This window comes from Sardina pilchardus, chromosome 8 (assembly GCF_963854185.1).
Source record: "Sardina pilchardus chromosome 8, fSarPil1.1, whole genome shotgun sequence".
Taxonomy (NCBI): Eukaryota; Metazoa; Chordata; class Actinopteri; order Clupeiformes; family Clupeidae; genus Sardina; species Sardina pilchardus.
Genome location: NC_085001.1, coordinates 1,396,527 through 1,414,207, shown reverse-complemented (window position 1 = coordinate 1,414,207; position 17,681 = coordinate 1,396,527). Strand labels below are relative to the sequence as shown.

Below are 17,681 nucleotides of genomic sequence, written 5' to 3'. Positions count from 1 at the left end.
GGCAACACTTATAAAATATTAAGGACTTCATTTCACAAATGTGATAAAGGCATTCCATCTCACAATGCAGACTGTGCTGTAGATGCTGGAGTATAAATCAAACACAGAGCACCCTTTGAATGAGAAAAGCTCTGCGAAGAATTACATTTTTATGGCCAATCAATGTTCAGCATGGGAGTCCCTGAGTAATTCCACTCTCTCTCCAAATCTCACACACACAAGTCACCTACAGACACACTCTTCACACACACACACACACACACACACAAGTCATCAGCATACACACTCTTCTCACACACACAAGTCACCTACTCTTCTCATACACACACAAGTCACCTACAGACACACTCTTCTCTCACACACACACGTCATCATCAGCATACACACTCTTCTCACACACACGTCACCTACAGACAAACACTTCTTTTACGGCCAGCCATTTATCAACCGCTCTTAAGTCTGGCCTTTAGAAACCGTAGAAACAGCAAAGACAATCACACTGTCAGAACTCAGAACTGTGCATGTGTCACGTCACGTGACGTACACACAGAACCAGTGCGCAGGATCTGGCCCAGAACTGAGCCGAATCTCACCCAGAACCGGGTCTTGTGGGCCACATGTGGGCCATGCTTTACGCCCCTACTCTGCTTGTGTACAATGCACTTGTATTTTTTTTAATTTTTTCAAAAAAAAAAGGACATTTCCCTTTGTTTGATGAGTAACCTAAATTGATTCACTACTTGGGTAGTTAGTTTGGAACATTTGATTCACTGTCGGTCCGTATAAACAAAATCAGAATGTGGAAACAACAGGGTAACAGAATGGGCTAAACAACATCAATCAAACCAATGAAACCAAAACAAACAAAACACACAAACAAACAAACACCCATAAAGAAACGAGCGCAGGCGCAGACAGACTGGTGCTGGGGGGGCTTGGCTGGTGTGGAGGGGGGGGCTAGATGGGTATCCAGCTGAAGGAGCCGAGTGAGATGATGGTCTGGCAGGTGGTGGACGAGAGCCACACCATCTCCACCAGCGTGTAGTGCAGGTAGCCCAGCGCGAAGCCGCAGCCCACGTCCGTGAGGTGGTGTCGCCCGAGCAGCACGCGGGACACGCCCACCAGCCCCGCCCACAGCACCAGCAGGATGCGCAGCGGCACGGCCAGCACCAGGTGCGCCAGCAGGAACTTGGTCACCATGGCGGCGCGGCTGGCGTGCGCCGCGGGGAACGAGTAGACGTCCATGGCCATGTAGTCCAGGAAGCTGGGCGCCATCTCCCAGGGACCTTTGCGCTTCACCAGCTTCTGCATCCCCGCCACCGTCATGATGTCCAGCAGGAGCGCTAAAGAGCACAGGAGAGGGGGCTCAGCCAATCACAGAGCAGCATCACAACGCTAACAGCTACAGCACACTCACAGAGACATGGAACACAGGACACATATGGAGGAGATGGAACACAGGACACATATGAAGGAGGACATGGAACACAGGACACATATGAAGGAGGACATGGAACACAGGACACATATGAAGGAGGACATGGAACACAGGACACATAAGGAGGACATGGAACACAGGACACATAAGGAGGACATGGAACACAGGACACATATGGAGGAGGACATGGAACACAGGACACATATGGAGGAGGACATGGAACACAGGACACATATGAAGGAGGACATGGAACACAGGACACATATGAAGGACAGCTGGCTAAGCACTACACAGGACAGCTGGCTAGCACTACAGGACACATAAGGAGGAGGACATGGAACACAGGACACATAAGGAGGAGATGGAACACAGGACTCATATGGAGGAGGACATGGAACACAGGACACATAAGGAGGAGGACATGGAACACAGGACACATAAGGAGGACATGGAACACAGGACACATAAGGAGGACAGCTGGCTAGCTCTGGCTAGTCACGTTAGATGAACGGCAAATAACTAGCTAGATGGAAACATATATGAAGAGGAGTCTATGCAATTAGAGACAGATATTATTATAAGGACTTTTGGTATCTTCAGATGAACTTCCCTGGGCATTGGAGCAATTAGATATAGATTTAAGCAATAAGCCCAGAGAGGCCATTGTTTACACTGATTTCAGAACAGCTAAGGGGCCTAAAACCCCCCATCAGTTCTAAAATCAGGGTCAAAACTACACTCAAGTGGCTTGTTGCTTTTCTAAAACGTCGAGACGCAGCTACTCTAACTTTTGTGTAACTTGTGGTAGCGCATTACTACAGAACCAAATGCGGTCAAGGTGTGTGTTTATGTTGGATTTTACAACGGCATTGAAGGCGAATCAGCCAATCATAATCAAGGACCGGAACTATCTGTTTCAGAAATGTTACTAGAACGACTTTTGGAATCTTCAGATGAACTTCCATGGGTCTATGGGCCTGAACACCTGAACACAGCTGTCTCCTGTACTGGACGTGAACACAGGTGAACACAGCTGTCTCCTGTACTGGACGTGAACACACCTGAACACAGCTGTCTCCTGTACTGGGCCTGAACACCTGAACACAGCTGTCTCCTGTACTGGGCCTGAACACCTGAACACAGCTGTCTCCTGCACTGGGCCTGAACACCTGAACACAGCTGTCTCCTGTACTGGGCATGAACACCTGAACACAGCTGTCTCCTGTACTGGGCATGAACACAGGTGAACACAGCTGTCTCCTGTACTGGGCATGAACACAGGTGAACACAGCTGTCTCCTGTACTGGGCATGAACACAGGTGAACACAGCTGTCTCCTGTACTGGGCATGAACACAGGTGAACACAGCTGTCTCCTGTACTGGGCCTGAACACAGCTGTCTCCTGCACTGGGCCTGAACACAGCTGTCTCCTGCACTGGCTGGGCCGACTATTCACAGTGCACTGCAAGCAGTGGTGTTGAGCCTGGAACACTGCAGGAGAATACAGTGAGACCAGAACACTGCAGGAGAGTACAGTAAGACCAGAACACTGCAGAACACTGCAGGAGAATACAGTAAGACCAGAACACTGCAGGAGAATACAGTAAGACCAGAACACTGCAGGAGAATACAGTAAGACCAGAACACTGCAGGAGAATACAGTAAGACCAGAACACTGCAGGAGAATACAGTAAGACCAGAACACTGCAGGAGAGTACAGTAAGACCAGGGCCTGCTGCACAGCGCCTGCAAGCAGTGGAGAGACACGGAGGCGTATTGGGAAGCTTCTCTCAGTGCCAGGCAGCGGGCTGTAGGATGTATTGTGGGTGGTGTGTGTGCAGGGCTCCTGCATGACTCTGAGGTAGGCAGCGGGACAGTTCTAGAGCACTACTGCATGACTCTGAGGTAGGCAGCGGGACAGTTCTAGAGCACTACTGCATGACTCTGAGGTACAGTAGGCAGCGGGACAGTTCTAGAGCACTACTGCATGACTCTGAGGTACAGTAGGCAGCGGGACAGTTCTAGAGCACTACTGCATGACTCTGAGGTAGGCAGCGGGACAGTTCTAGAGCACTACTGCATGACTCTGAGGTAGGCAGCGGGACAGTTCTAGAGCACTACTGCATGACTCTGAGGTACAGTAGGCAGCGGGACAGTTCTAGAGCACTACTGCATGACTCTGAGGTACAGTAGGCAGCGGGACAGTTCTAGAGCACTACTGCATGACTCTGAGGTACAGTAGGCAGCGGGACAGTTCTAGAGCACTACTGCATGACTCTGAGGTACAGTAGGCAGCGGGACAGTTCTAGAGCACTACTGCATGACTCTGAGGTACAGTAGGCAGCGGGACAGTTCTAGAGCACTACTGCATGACTCTGAGGTACAGTAGGCAGCGGGACAGTTCTAGAGCACTACTGCAAGTTCTGCAGCGGACGCTGCGCCTGCCTTGTGAGCCTCCCGCTCTGACTCTGGGAGCCGTTGTGCTCGGAGCTCAGCAGGAGGAGCGGAGCGGAGCGGAGCGGAGCGGAGCGGAGAGGAGTCTAACGCACGTGCCCGCCTGTGCCCGCCCGCGCCCACGCTCTCCTCCGCAGCTCTCTATTCTCTATTCCCACAACCACTGGCCTACAAACCCAACGCAGCCTCAACGCAGCCTCGCATACAGCTAAACTGCTGCTGCCATTGCACACACACACACACAAACACACACACACAAACACACACACACACACACACACACACACACACACACTCACACAAACACACACACACACACACACACACACACACACACACACATAAACACACACACACACACACACACACACACACACATAAACACACACACACACACACACACACACACATGAACTGCTGTCCCTCCAACTCAATGGATGTACATCCCTTCAAGCCTCAAGTCATAGCCTAACTGACATGTTGTCAAAACTGAGATTTCAATGCTGTCCAACACCTTCAGATACATACTCCATATCTATACATCGACTACAAGCCTCTTCTATCAGATATATTCATTAAGTGCAGAATCACTGCAGAACGCTGGGCCAAGAAAGCTTGTATAGTGGAAAGGCCCCACTGATCAAACAGTTGCACTGCCTCATTCCCAATGCAGCCTGATTCCCATAGAGCCCACATCCACAGAGTCGCCCCTCTCACCATCAATAAAGTATCTATCTATCTACATCCACAGAGCCGCCCCTCTCACCATCAATAAAGTATCTATCTATCTATCTACATCACCATCAGCACCATGAGCTGCCACAGTACAACTACAAGCACTTCCTGTACCACTATCTCCATGACTACAATCACTACATCTATACCACCATCTCCATGACTACAATCACTTCCTCTGTACCAGTATCTCCATGACTACAATCACTACATCTATACCACTATCGCCATGACTACAATCACTTCATCTATACCACTCTCCATGACTACAATCACTTCCTCTATACCACCATCTCCATGACTACAATCACTTCCTCTGTACCAGTATCTCCATGACCACTATAACTGGTCCTCCATTTAGCATCATAAAACCATGACTAGTTATAAGCTCTGTTGTATGCTACAGACGGCAATGAGTTCACGCCAGTAGGCTACCACAACTGTGCTAATGTCAACAGTGGATGCATGACCACGTGACTCGAAGGACAGCTGGGTATAAACAGAGCAGACAGACACCTGTCACCTGCGCCCTGGAGCCCAAATAAGTTCCCATGCCCTCCCTTTGTGATATTTGAGCCGGTGTTTTTTTCCCGGTGGCATGTCTGACTAAATGAAATAGTCTTCCATACAGTGTTTATCAACGTTACAGGGATAAGTAAGTGTCTGGGGACCAAACAGAAATAACGATGTTGAGTGAGCTGACGAAGTGAAGTGGCAAACAACTTCTGAGAATCTGAAAGTGCAACATAGGCTACTGAGAACAGTGCACAGCTGGAGCTGTCTTACCCAGAAGCAAGTTAATCAGAACCTCCTGCCCGGCCAGCGTGTTGCTCCGCGTGAGGCACCAGATCGTGCCGATGACCCAGGGGATGCCGTGGCCCGTGAGTGCCAGCAGCTTCACCATGGAGCGCATGCTGCCGAACGAAGACGTGCTGTGCGCGCAGATCCCCATTCTCTTGGACATACATATGTCAATAGCGAGGAGCGAGTTCATGGCGATGCCTTTAAAAGACGGGTTGAGCTGCATGCAGTCCTCGTCCGGTAGCTTGATAGATTCCCGGCGCTCTTTGTTATTCTCGGAGGACTCCGGCGGCGCGCTCTCGGACGCCTGGTGTTGACATGGCTGTTTAGGAGCCCTGCGGCCGGAGCCTCGAACTTCTGCGTTATTAGTCCTTAACGGCTGGTTCAGTGAAATGAACTCGGGTCGGTTCAGAACATTGTTCCGATCTCTTCTGGATCGACCTTGCGTCACTGGCATCTTGATTGAATCACCAGTGATATGTTTTTGACCGTCCAAATAAATGTACTGTGTGCACGACAACCGCAGATAGACCCAAATGAATCTATCTGGTCAGAAATAGCTGTAGTAACTCCTGCGACTTCTTCTCCAGCTGTCCTATAAATAGCCAGGACAACTGGCTTTCTTCCGAATCGCACCCACATGGCGATGCGCGCACTGCGCTCCAAGCAGAGAATGGGAATGATGGGCACCCTGAGCAGCCAATGAGAGAGCAGAATCTTTTGGCCTCGTAAAAAAAGATTGTGTCAAGCGAATCGGATGATGTCCACTTGTAACATCAATCTACTATGGCAAATGTCATCCACATGTAAACCGCTCTACAAGTGTAACACATTGTGCAACAAATATCTGAAATTTAACGTGAGGCGGATGATAGGCTATGTTTTTGACAGCCTTGAAAACTACATTTCCCAGCAATCAACTGCTTTCCTAGGCAGTGTCCGTGCAAAGCCGCTTGGATAAAAAAAGCTGGGCGCAACAGCTGAAGTATACCATTACACGCTAGGGAACCTGCTCAGTCTTTATTGGGACAAGGACGGAATAAAATAGAACTGCTAAGGATTTACTTATCTGCGTTATAGTCAACACAAGAGAGGAGAGCCTCTCTTTATTAAATGTGGCACATGGTTTGCCAGCATAAATTCGTCGAATTAGTGCGCAATGAAAGATAAGCCGTTATAACTCTCGCACTTGACAGTGGATATTGTCTTTGCAATGGTTGATTCACCATCTCAACAGGATCTCTATAGCGACCCTGCACGGCGCAATGGGAATACAACGTGCTTGCTCACCTAGTGGGAACACTTGTGCTTCTTAGCCGGTCCACGCACTGTAGCCTACGCGAGATACGGAGTTTAGCTTAATCAACAGGTACATGTGATTGTTTGCATGTGGACTGAAATTGCCTCCTCCTGTACAAGCGAAAGTGTCCCGCTAACACTCCTCTAAGCACATGTTAGATGTAGATTTGGGTCTTTGGTGTAGCAGATGGATAGCTCCAATTAATTACATGAACTAACATTAGTGAATCATGCTCACAACTTACTGGCTCTGGTGTCATGTGTATTTTTAGACACAATGTAATGCCTTTGTTTGTTACTTCTAAAGACATTTTACCTGACAAAGACTGACAAAGTAAAACTCAAGAAGCAACCACATGTATGTGAGTTATGCTCGGAACTGATCGAAATCAGTAAAGACTCTGCTGAGATATTTTCTGGTTTGCAGAACCAGATTGGTGACAATGCCCTTTAGTCCTTGAGTGGCAGTCTGTCATGTGTGCAGCGGCCCGACGGCAGTAAGGCCCTGCTCTCTGCTCAAGAGGTGTGTGTATGGGTGGTGGGGGAGTGTGTGTTGGGACGTGTAACGGCAGTAAGGCCCTGCTCTCTGCTCAAGAGGTGTATGGGTGGTGGGGTGGTGTGTGTTGGGACGTCTAACGGCAGTAAGGCCCTGCTCTCTGCTGAAGAGGTGTGTGTATGGGTGGTGGGGTAGTGTGTGTTGGCCCTGCTCTCTGCTGAAGAGGTGTGTGTATGGGTGGTGGGGGAGTGTGTGTTGGGACGTCTAACGGCAGTAAGGCCCTGCGCTCTGCTGAAGAGGTGTGTGTATGGGTGGTGGGCTAGTGTGTGTTGGGACGTGTAAAGGCCATGGGGTGTGTTCAGAGTGGAACTTGTAAGCCGCCCTTCTCTGACACCATCACGGTGCTGGAGCTGAACGCCTCCATCGACCCGAACCCCACGACCGTGGACGAGTCGTCCGACGTGGTTCTGCGCTACCGCACGCCGTACTTCCGGGCCTCGGCCCAGGTGCTGGTGCCGCCCGTGCTCAAGAAGGAGATCTGGACCATCGGCTGGATCCAGGCCTGCAACCAGATGGACTTCTACAATCACTATGGAAACGAAGGCCTGTAAGTGTGTGTAGATGGTGTTTCTGTGACGCTGTACGTGTGTGTTTGTGTGTGTGTGTGTGTGTGTGTGTGTGTGTGTGTGTGTGTGTGTGTGTGTGTGTGTGTGTGTGTGTGTGTGTGTATGATGCTGTACGGTACCTCTCACTGCCTGTGTGTCTGAGATGAGTGCATTTGATGCTGTAGTAGTATTGTGGTGATGGATAGTGTACATTAATATCCTGTCTCAAGGCCAGTGAGTGTGTGTGTGTGTATGTATGTGTATATGCTGTAGTTGCATTGTGGTGCTGGATAGTGTACATATTAATATCCTGTCTCAAGGCCAGTGAGTGTGTGTGTGTGTGTGTGTGTGTCCTGATGTCTGTCTCCTCCTGCTGCAGGTCCAGTTGGGAGTTGCCAGATCTGTGTGTGTGTGTGTGTGTGTGTGTGTGTGTGTGTGTGTGTGTGTGTGTGCTGATGTCTGTCTCCTCCTGCTGCAGGTCCAGTTGGGAGTTGCCTGAGCTGCGGTCGGGTCGTGTGTGTGTGTGTGTGTGTGTGTGTGTGTGCTGATGTCTGTCTCCTCCTGCTGCAGGTCCAGTTGGGAGCTGCCCGAGCTGCGGTCGGGGCGTGTGTGTGCGCTGAGCGACTCTGACGGCGTGAGCTACCCGTGGTACGGCAGCACCAGCGAGATCTACACGGTGGTGGGCCCCACGCGGCGCGACACCCGCCTCACCGTCGCCATGAACGACAACTTCCACCCCAGCGTCACCTGGAGCGTCCCCATAGCGACGGCGGGCAGCGCCCCGCAGCTGACGGGCATCCGGCGACACCAGCGCTTCACCACGTGGCTGGTGGCGCGTAACGAGGCGTCGGGCGAGACCAGACTCTTGCGCACGCTGCGCTGGCGGATGCGGCTGCGGATCGACGTGGACCCGCGCGGGCACCGGGGTCAGCGGGCGCACCTGTTGGAGCCGCACCTGCAGGAGCCGCCGCAGCTGATGCCCACCAACGAGCCCATCCCGCCCAGCGCCCTGCTGCCACCCAACGCCAACGACGCACAGACGCTCATGTGGAGGCCCAGCAACGCAGCGCCCGTCATGGTCATACCGCCCAGATACACACACACACACGTGCCCTGATACACACACACACACACACACATCCCGCCCAGCGCCCTGCTGCCACCCAACGCCAACGACGCACAGACACTCATGTGGAGGCCCAGCAACGCAGCGCCCGTCATGGTCATACCGCCCAGATACACACACACACACGTGCCCTGATACACACACACACACGCCCTGATACACACACACACACACACACACGCCCTGCTGCCACCCAACGCCAACGACGCACAGACTCTCATGTGGAGGCCCAGCAACGCGCCGCCCGTCATGGTCATACCGCCCAGACACACACACACACACACACACACACACACACACGCCCTGATACACACACACACACACACACATCCCGCCCAGCGCCCTGCTGCCACCCAACGCCAACGACGCACAGACTCTCATGTGGAGGCCCAGCAACGCAGCGCCCGTCATGGTCATCCCGCCCAGATACACACACACGCACACACACACACACACGCCCTGATACACACACACACACACACACACACACACACACACGCCCTGACACACACATCCCGCCCAGCGCCCTGCTGCCACCCAACGCCAACGACGCACAGACTCTCATGTGGAGGCCCAGCAACGCAGCGCCCGTCATGGTCATCCCGCCCAGATACACACACACGCACACACACACACACACGCCCTGATACACACACACACACACACACACACACACACACACGCCCTGACACACACATCCCGCCCAGCGCCCTGCTGCCACCCAACGCCAACGACGCACAGACTCTCATGTGGAGGCCCAGCAACGCAGCGCCCGTCATGGTCATACCGCCCAGACACACACACACACGTGCCCTGATACACACGCACACGCCCTGATACACACACACACACACACACACACACACGCCCTGATACACACACACACACGCGCCCAGACACTCATGTGGAGGCCCAGCAACGCGCCGCCCGTCATGGTCATACCGCCCAGATACACACACACACACGTGCCCTGACACACACACACACACACACACACACACACACACACAGATCTAAATTGTGTGTTCTACACTGTAATCTCACCTATCACTCAATGGCCCCAGATATAAACATCTTCAATCCAATTTCAATCCTTCAATTTACTCTCCATGATTTGATGTTCCAGCCCAGTGCTCAGTGCAGTATGTAATCTGTGCATTTTCATAGTTCATAGTCCTCAATTCACTCTAATGCCATGAGCGTGTTTAGAATTCAGCCCTCAATTCACTCTCATGAGCGTGTTTCTAATTTGCCATCAATTCACTCTCATGAGCGTGTTTAGAATTCAGCCCTCAATTCACTCTCATGAGCGTGTTTCTAATTTGCCATCATACACATTCGCCATGCGTGTAATTTACATGGTAATGTCAAGTGGGACCCCACTCCGTCATCTGTGATGTCACCACTGCCCAGTGCTCTCCATATTGACCATAGACATATATACATAGACACCGCATTGGGCTCTAGAACGTACGGCAAGAGCGCCGCCATATTGCTAGGGGCAATGTCGACCGATAGATCAATGGAAGCCTATGGAGAAACAGGTGTCTCTGAGTGGAAATGATAGGATAACAGACCCTGTGGGCTTTGTACAAATCGTAGCGCCTTCTAAACGTATGGGAATGCCCTTGTACATGTAAAATCGCACGTTTATGTTTTCTGTTGTTGTATTTGACAGTCTTATAAAGGCTTGTAGAGAACAGGTTTTGAGTTGGCTAATAGTACTGACTAGTGTGGCAAGGCTAATTTCACGTCAGTTAACTATGGTTTTGTTGTGAATTGAAGGCAAATTAATTCTGAAACGTAACGTTACTCATGTAGTCACTTTATTATAATAGTATTCATACAGTCTTAACCTGTCTAATTTTATGAAAGTAAGTTAGCCTACCTGTTAGCTCGTTGCTGCCATAGCATAACGTAACGTAAGCCGGTCCAGGACCGGATAACTTCAGAAAAGTGTCCATTTCTTTGCCCAATTTAATTGTTAAACCTTACATTTTCTGGGGTAATGTAAAGGCAAACGTTTCCACTTGTCAAACGATATCCATATGATCTGTGTCCTGTTACTGTTGTCAAATGCCGTCATTTGAATGTTGGTTGTCAGACAGCTTGCAGTATTAGTGAAATGGCAACGTTCGAAGTGGCAGAACTGACGGCATCTCCTATTTTAAACCATCAAAACGGCCAAAAGTAATAGTTTTTTTAATGAAACGATTATATGTCGAATATTTAAATAAATCCGACAATATATTTTAATGAGTTTGTGTGTGTTTTGAATTGATTTCATCAAAATGTTTATTTTTTCCCCACGTAAATAGTGTTATTTTTTTGTTTTCTTAACTTAGTTTAGCTACTTGTAACCATGACATATAATTTATGCCCATCGATTGAAATATGTATGAGTTTTGAGGACTTTATAGCCCAAAACTCCTTCAGCTCACCATAGGTCTCCATTCATTTACGGGGGAATGTTGCCCCTACCAATATGGCGGCCGTATTCCACGTTCGTTCTAATAGAACTCAACGGACAATGCGGTATCTACCTATATATATCTATGATATTGACCATAGTGATGTCATCACTGCCCACTGATCTCCATGGTGACCATAGTGATGTCATCACTGCCCAGTGCTCTCCGTAGTGACCATAGTGATGTCATCACTGCCCAGTGCTCTCCGTAGTGACCATAGTGATGTCATCACTGCCCAGTGCTCTCCCACGCTGGCCTGTGTCCAGAACAGCAGAATGAAATGTAAATGAGAACAGAATGCTGTTTTGCAAAAGATGTAAACTATATACTGAAGTAAGAACAGTGCAAAGGCAACATTTTTGTTCCATATCAGCACGTGTTTTTAGTTCCAAATCAGTGTGTGTTTTTAGTTCCATAACAGCTTGTACTTTTAGTTCCATAACAGTGTGTACTTTTAGTTCCAATTCAGTGTGTGTTTTTAGTTCCAAATCAGTGTGTGTTTTTGGTTCCACCTCTCCTGAATATTCAAGGCTTTATCCAAAAAAAAGACTTTGCCTGGGTGGCACGGCACCATATGTTGCTCAGAATATCAGCTAGATATGCTGAATGCGTACGTGCAGTATTTAGATCATGTAATTGTGCCTCTTCAGATGCTCACACAAGGGCTAGCACACTAGTAGTGTGTGTGAGGGAATCATCCCAGGGCTAGCACACTAGTAGTGTGTGTGAGGGAATCATCCCAGGGCTAACATGCTAGTAGTGTGTGTGAGGGAATCACACAAGGGCTAGCGTGCTAGCCTAACATGCTAGCCATGCTGTCCAAGTGCAATGCCATTAACTTTACATGAGCATTTAGTTATGATCTCAAACACAACTCTAACCTGTGAACCATCTGCAATCGGTGAGCATCAATGGCATTAAAGTAGATGCTGTTGTTATGTTATGCCTGGGGTGCTGTGTGTGTGTGTGTGTGTGTGTGTTATGCTTGGGATGTTGAGTGTGTGTAGATATGCAACTCATCTCATCTGTACTGTCATAATGATTTGATTTCATGTCATCACTGCCCATTCAGAGATGTTATTGTGAAGTTTAAAAGAAAACGGTTCTTTGAATAGTTTCCTATGATTTTCCCAAAGAATACCTCAGAGTGTGAATGGGTTGTATTATGTCCTTTGTAAAATGTTTCAAATGTTTCAAATGTTTAACCTTTAAAACCTTAAAGATGCACTGAACAAAGTATTGTGAAACCTTACACAAAGCCATGAAATAATCTGAACCCGAAAATGTGTTTTTGCCTTAAATGAGCTCAGTATTAATCTATGCAAGAGTGTCTTTTTATGCATGCAGTAAAACTGTGCTAAAGTGTTTGCGTGATCAAAGTTTGACAAGAATGTTTACGATGCTCCATCATTTCCTCCGTAGAGCCCCTCTTGTACTCTCATCAGTTCAAACCTCCCACTGAAAATGTAAAGTCATGATCCACGGTTTGTTTGTGGTCTGACGTGCTTGGATATACAACGTGTATTCCATAAACATTCTCCATGGTCTGTAGATCCCTGAGAAGAGATACCTCTGGAACAGATGTGGACCAGATCTGGCTCAAATCAGTCTCAGAGGTGGTTCACTTTTGGATGCTCTTTGTTTATGGTCTGATTGATGAGAGGGGATGCTGATGGGAGGAAGCCAGTTAGCTAGTTAACCAGAGCACCGCCCTGTCTCTACTCAGACCCCAGGGCATCGCCAGAGCCCTGCTGGATCTCCCTGCTCTCCTCTCATGTGTTCTGTGGTCCCTCAGGCCTGAGAAGACATGCTAATGTGAACTGGTAATGTGAAAGACTGATCTACAGTACAGTATGTGTGTTTAATAAATACTCGTTTGGGGATTTTCAAGTAATGTGTGCAGACTCATCTGTTTACGTTGCACATAACCAATTTGTTTCCCTGCAGAGTTATGGTTGGTATGGTTACAGTTAGTTTGCTTATGTTTTTCGTTCATTTGAACAAAAATCAACTTTTTATGGTCGACATTTGATATTGCTATTATCATTGATATGGTTGTTATTAGTATACTATTATTATTATTATAATGCTTAATGTGGCCAATCAATTTTATTTTGAAACTATTATGTGTAACTAATGTAGAGTTTATATAGGAATATTACTGTTAACTTATATCCTTTGGTGTCTGACATCCTTCTGAAGTAGGTTAAGGTTACAGTACAATACTGCACACAGCATGCTGCCCTCATGTCCACTCATGCTGAAACACAGAGGACGGATAGATATACATGTATTAGACAGATAGATACAGTATATTAGATAGATTAGACAGTTAGATATATAGATAGATATATTAGACAGTTAGAGATATAGATAGATATATTAGACAGTTAGAGATATAGATATATTAGACAGTTAGATATATAGATAGGTATATTAGACAGTTAGATATATAGATAGATATATTAGACAGTTAGATATATAGATAGATATATTAGACAGTTAGATATATAGATATATTAGACAGTTAGATATATAGATAGATATATTAGACAGTTAGATATATAGATAGATATATTAGACAGTTAGATATATAGATATATTAGACAGTTAGATATATAGATAGGTATATTAGACAGTTAGATATATAGATAGATATATTAGACAGTTAGATATATAGATAGATATATTAGACAGTTAGATACAGTATATTAGATATATTAGACAGTTAGAGATATAGATAGATATATTAGACAGTTAGATATATTAGATAGATATATTAGACAGTTAGATATATAGATAGATATATTAGACAGTTAGATATATTAGATATATATTTAGACGGTTAGATATATATATAGATATATTAGACAGTTAGATACAGTATATTAGATATACATGTATTAGACAGTTAGATATATTAGATAGATATATTAGACAGTTAAATATATTAGACAGATATATTAGTCAGATAGATATATTAGATATATATTTATATTAGACAGATATATAGGACGATGAGAGATATTTTCTAAATTGCTTGTGTAGTGTGCCATTGAGCAGCACACAACAGTACAAATCAGCGTGCTAACACACACACACTCCTAGTGCCGCTCTGCTCACACACTCCTAGTCCCACTCTGCTACACACTCCTAGTCCCACTCTGCTCACACACTCCTAGTCCCACTCTGCTCACACACTCCTAGTCCCGCTCTGCTCACACACTCCTAGTCCCACTCTGCTCACACACTCCTAGTCCCACTCTGCTCACACACTCCTAGTCCCGCTCTGCTCACACACTCCTAGTCCCACTCTGCTACACACTCCTAGTCCCACTCTGCTCACACACTCCTAGTCCCACTCTGCTCACACACTCCTAGTCCCGCTCTGCTCACACACTCCTAGTCCCACTCTGCTCACACACTCCTAGTCCCACTCTGCTCACACACTCCTCCCGCTCTGCTGCGCATGGCTCCAGTGCTGTCCAGCGCAGAGGTGTTGGCTAGCGGGATATAAATAAGAGCCCCTGAACATGCGTGCATCTCCCCTCAGCGTACACAGGAACACAATGGCCTGCTTCTGAAATAGCGCACAATACCCACAATGCTCCACTTTAGCCCACAATGCTCCACTTTCCTCCAGCACCCAGCAGCTCTTCTGCACTCATCAGCACTTTCTGCACCCACTGGCGTCTCACAACCCTCCACTCATCTGCAGACCGGCCCCGGCGCGGCTCACACACACACACACACACACACACACACACACACACACACACACACACACACACACACACACTCACACACACAAACCTCCACTCATCTGCAGACCGGCCCCGGCGCAGCTCACACACACACACACACACACACACACACACTCACACACACACTCACACACACAAACCTCCACTCATCTGCAGACCGGCCCCAGCGCGGCTCACACACACACACACACACACACACACACACACACACACACACACTCACACACACAAACCTCCACTCATCTGTAGACTGGCCCCGGCGCGGCTCAAACACAGAGGAAAATGCATCAGCAAAATCATGATGTTTACGTCACTGATATCGCTAAGGATCAGTGAGTTCATGGCGTGGAAGTCGATGCACATGCGGTTGAGTTACTGATGAACAACACAACAGTTGAGTTACTTTACCTATTCAAATGTTACAGTTGAGTTACTTTACCTGCACAGATGTTAACAGACTAGTGGATAACACTACAGTTGAGTTACTTTACCTGTTCAAATGTTACAGTTGAGTTACTTTACCTGCACAGATGTTAACAGACTAGTGGATAACACTACAGTTGAGTTACTTTACCTGCACAGATGTTAACAGACTAGTGGATAACACTACAGTTGAGTTACTTTACCTGTTCAGATGTTACAGTTGAGTTACTTTACCTGCACAGATGTTAACAGACTAGTGGATAACACTACAGTTGAGTTATTTTACCTGTACAGATGTTACAGTTGAGTTACCTTACCTTTACAGCTTTTAAGACTAGTGGATAACACTACAGTTGAGTTACCTTACCTGTACAGATGTTAGCAGACTAGTAACGCTAGTAATGCTACAGTTGAGTTACTTTACCTGTACAGATGTTAAGACTAGTGGATAACACTACAGTTGAGTTACTTTACCTGTTCAGATGTTACAGTTGAGTTACTTTACCTGTACAGATGTTAAGACTAGAGGATAACACTACAGTTGAGTTACTTTACCTGTACAGATGTTAAGACTAGTGGATAACACTACAGTTGAGTTATTTTACCTGTACAGATGTTACAGTTGAGTTATTTGACCTGTACAGCTGTTAACAGACTAGTAAGTAACACTACAGTTGAGTTACCTTACCTGTACAGATGTTGCAGTTGAGTTATTTTACCTGTACAGATGTTAAGACTAGATAATACTACAGTTGAGTTACTTTACCTGTACAGCTGTTAAGAGAACGAATATCAGTGCAGGGTTTTAACAAATCTGAATAACTTACAATAAAACTGTCAAAGTCACCCTAAAGGTTGTCACTTTATTTTAGCACTGTAGGTATTGATATGCTGATGTCAGGGTGTCCATGTCGATCTGTTCCATATTGAATAAGGCAAACAGACCCTGAAATAAGTACACAGCCACGTGTCAAATATACCAGGGGAGATACAAAAAAATACAAAAAAAATAATAAACAAAAAAGAGAGCAACTCAATTTACATAAAACATTTGAACAGCACCAATAGTGTGTGTCTGTGTGTGTGTGTGTGTGTGTGTTCCTGGTGCTGCAGCAGGATATAGTAGCCCTGATCTGAGTGTTCCTGACGGCAGTATGGGTTCCATATCGATGCGTCTGTTCCTGGCAAACACACCCTGATCAGAGTGTTCTTACCCCGAGCAGTCTGGACGAGGAAAACAATATGGTCTCCAAGGAAGGGACTTTGACTTTTAACCTTTGACCTTTACTGGAGCTTTCTGGTCACTTTTCAGTTTGAGCTCACCAGCAGCAGGTGTTTACAATGTCTAATCAATTCAATAGAACTTACTGTAGTTTTGGTCTAAAACTAGCAAGCCAGCTACCTAAAAGGCCAGTAGAATCTGGCAAACACCACCCAGAGCCAGAAGTGTGTTATCATGCTAACTGGCACTGCTAAAAGCTTGCTAACATACTAACTGACACTGCTAAAAGCATGATATGATATTGATACGTGATACGCTCCAGGACACAGCGAGTGATGCTGCAGGACACAGCGAGTGATGCTTCATTTGAATGCCGTACATTTGTTCACACTCTCCCAGAGGCTTCATTAAAAAGTAAAGTTATAAAGAGCACAGCAGCTCCTCCATCACTTTGGTAGGTTATGTCACGGCCTCACGGGCAGGTTTGTGTGTGTGTGTGTGTGTCTGGTGTGTGTGTGTGTGTGTTTGTTTCATTATTAATGGAGGCTAATTCTCTCTGCTCTCACACTGTGACCGTCTTTGTACCTTTCTTCTCCACCTGCGTCCTTTGTATGTGTGTGTGTGTGTGTGTGTGTGTGTGTGTGTGTGTGTGCGTGAGTGTGTGTGTGTGTGTGTGTGTGCGTGCGTGTGCATGAAACACTCACACATGCAGTTGCGCACATCCTCATACACACTTCATTCATGCCCTGCACGCAAACCTGCGGACACACACACACACCCACACACACACCCACCCACATCCACACACACACAAACACACACACACACACACACACACACACACACA

The 17,681-nt window shown here is 47.1% G+C and overlaps 2 protein-coding genes across 2 annotated transcripts; one reads left to right on the top strand and one right to left on the bottom strand.

The window, feature by feature from the left end:
- Positions 1-690: 690 nt before the first annotated feature.
- On the bottom strand, positions 691-6,068 carry plpp7a (phospholipid phosphatase 7a (inactive)). The gene is made up of 2 exons (XM_062542277.1): positions 5,414-6,068; positions 691-1,343 (listed from the first exon to the last, which is right to left on the bottom strand). Exons 1-2 carry the CDS (start codon positions 5,883-5,885, stop codon positions 958-960), a joined length of 858 nt encoding a protein of 285 aa, XP_062398261.1. The 5' UTR covers positions 5,886-6,068; the 3' UTR covers positions 691-957.
- A 1,329-nt stretch (positions 6,069-7,397) lies between these two features.
- On the top strand, positions 7,398-9,056 carry fam78aa (family with sequence similarity 78 member Aa). The gene is made up of 2 exons (XM_062542276.1): positions 7,398-7,830; positions 8,399-9,056. Exons 1-2 carry the CDS (start codon positions 7,571-7,573, stop codon positions 8,943-8,945), a joined length of 807 nt encoding a protein of 268 aa, XP_062398260.1. The 5' UTR covers positions 7,398-7,570; the 3' UTR covers positions 8,946-9,056.
- Positions 9,057-17,681: the final 8,625 nt, after the last annotated feature.

Coding starts and splice junctions, on each gene's coding strand:
- plpp7a (XM_062542277.1), bottom strand. CDS start 5,885: ATGCCAGTGACGCAAGGTCGATCCAGAAGAGATCGGAACAATGTTCTG. Junction 1,344..5,413: donor TCTGATTAACTTGCTTCTGG/GTAAGACAGCTC, acceptor TGTGCTCTTTAG/CGCTCCTGCTGGACATCATG.
- fam78aa (XM_062542276.1), top strand. CDS start 7,571: ATGGGGTGTGTTCAGAGTGGAACTTGTAAGCCGCCCTTCTCTGACACC. Junction 7,831..8,398: donor CACTATGGAAACGAAGGCCT/GTAAGTGTGTGT, acceptor CTCCTGCTGCAG/GTCCAGTTGGGAGCTGCCCG.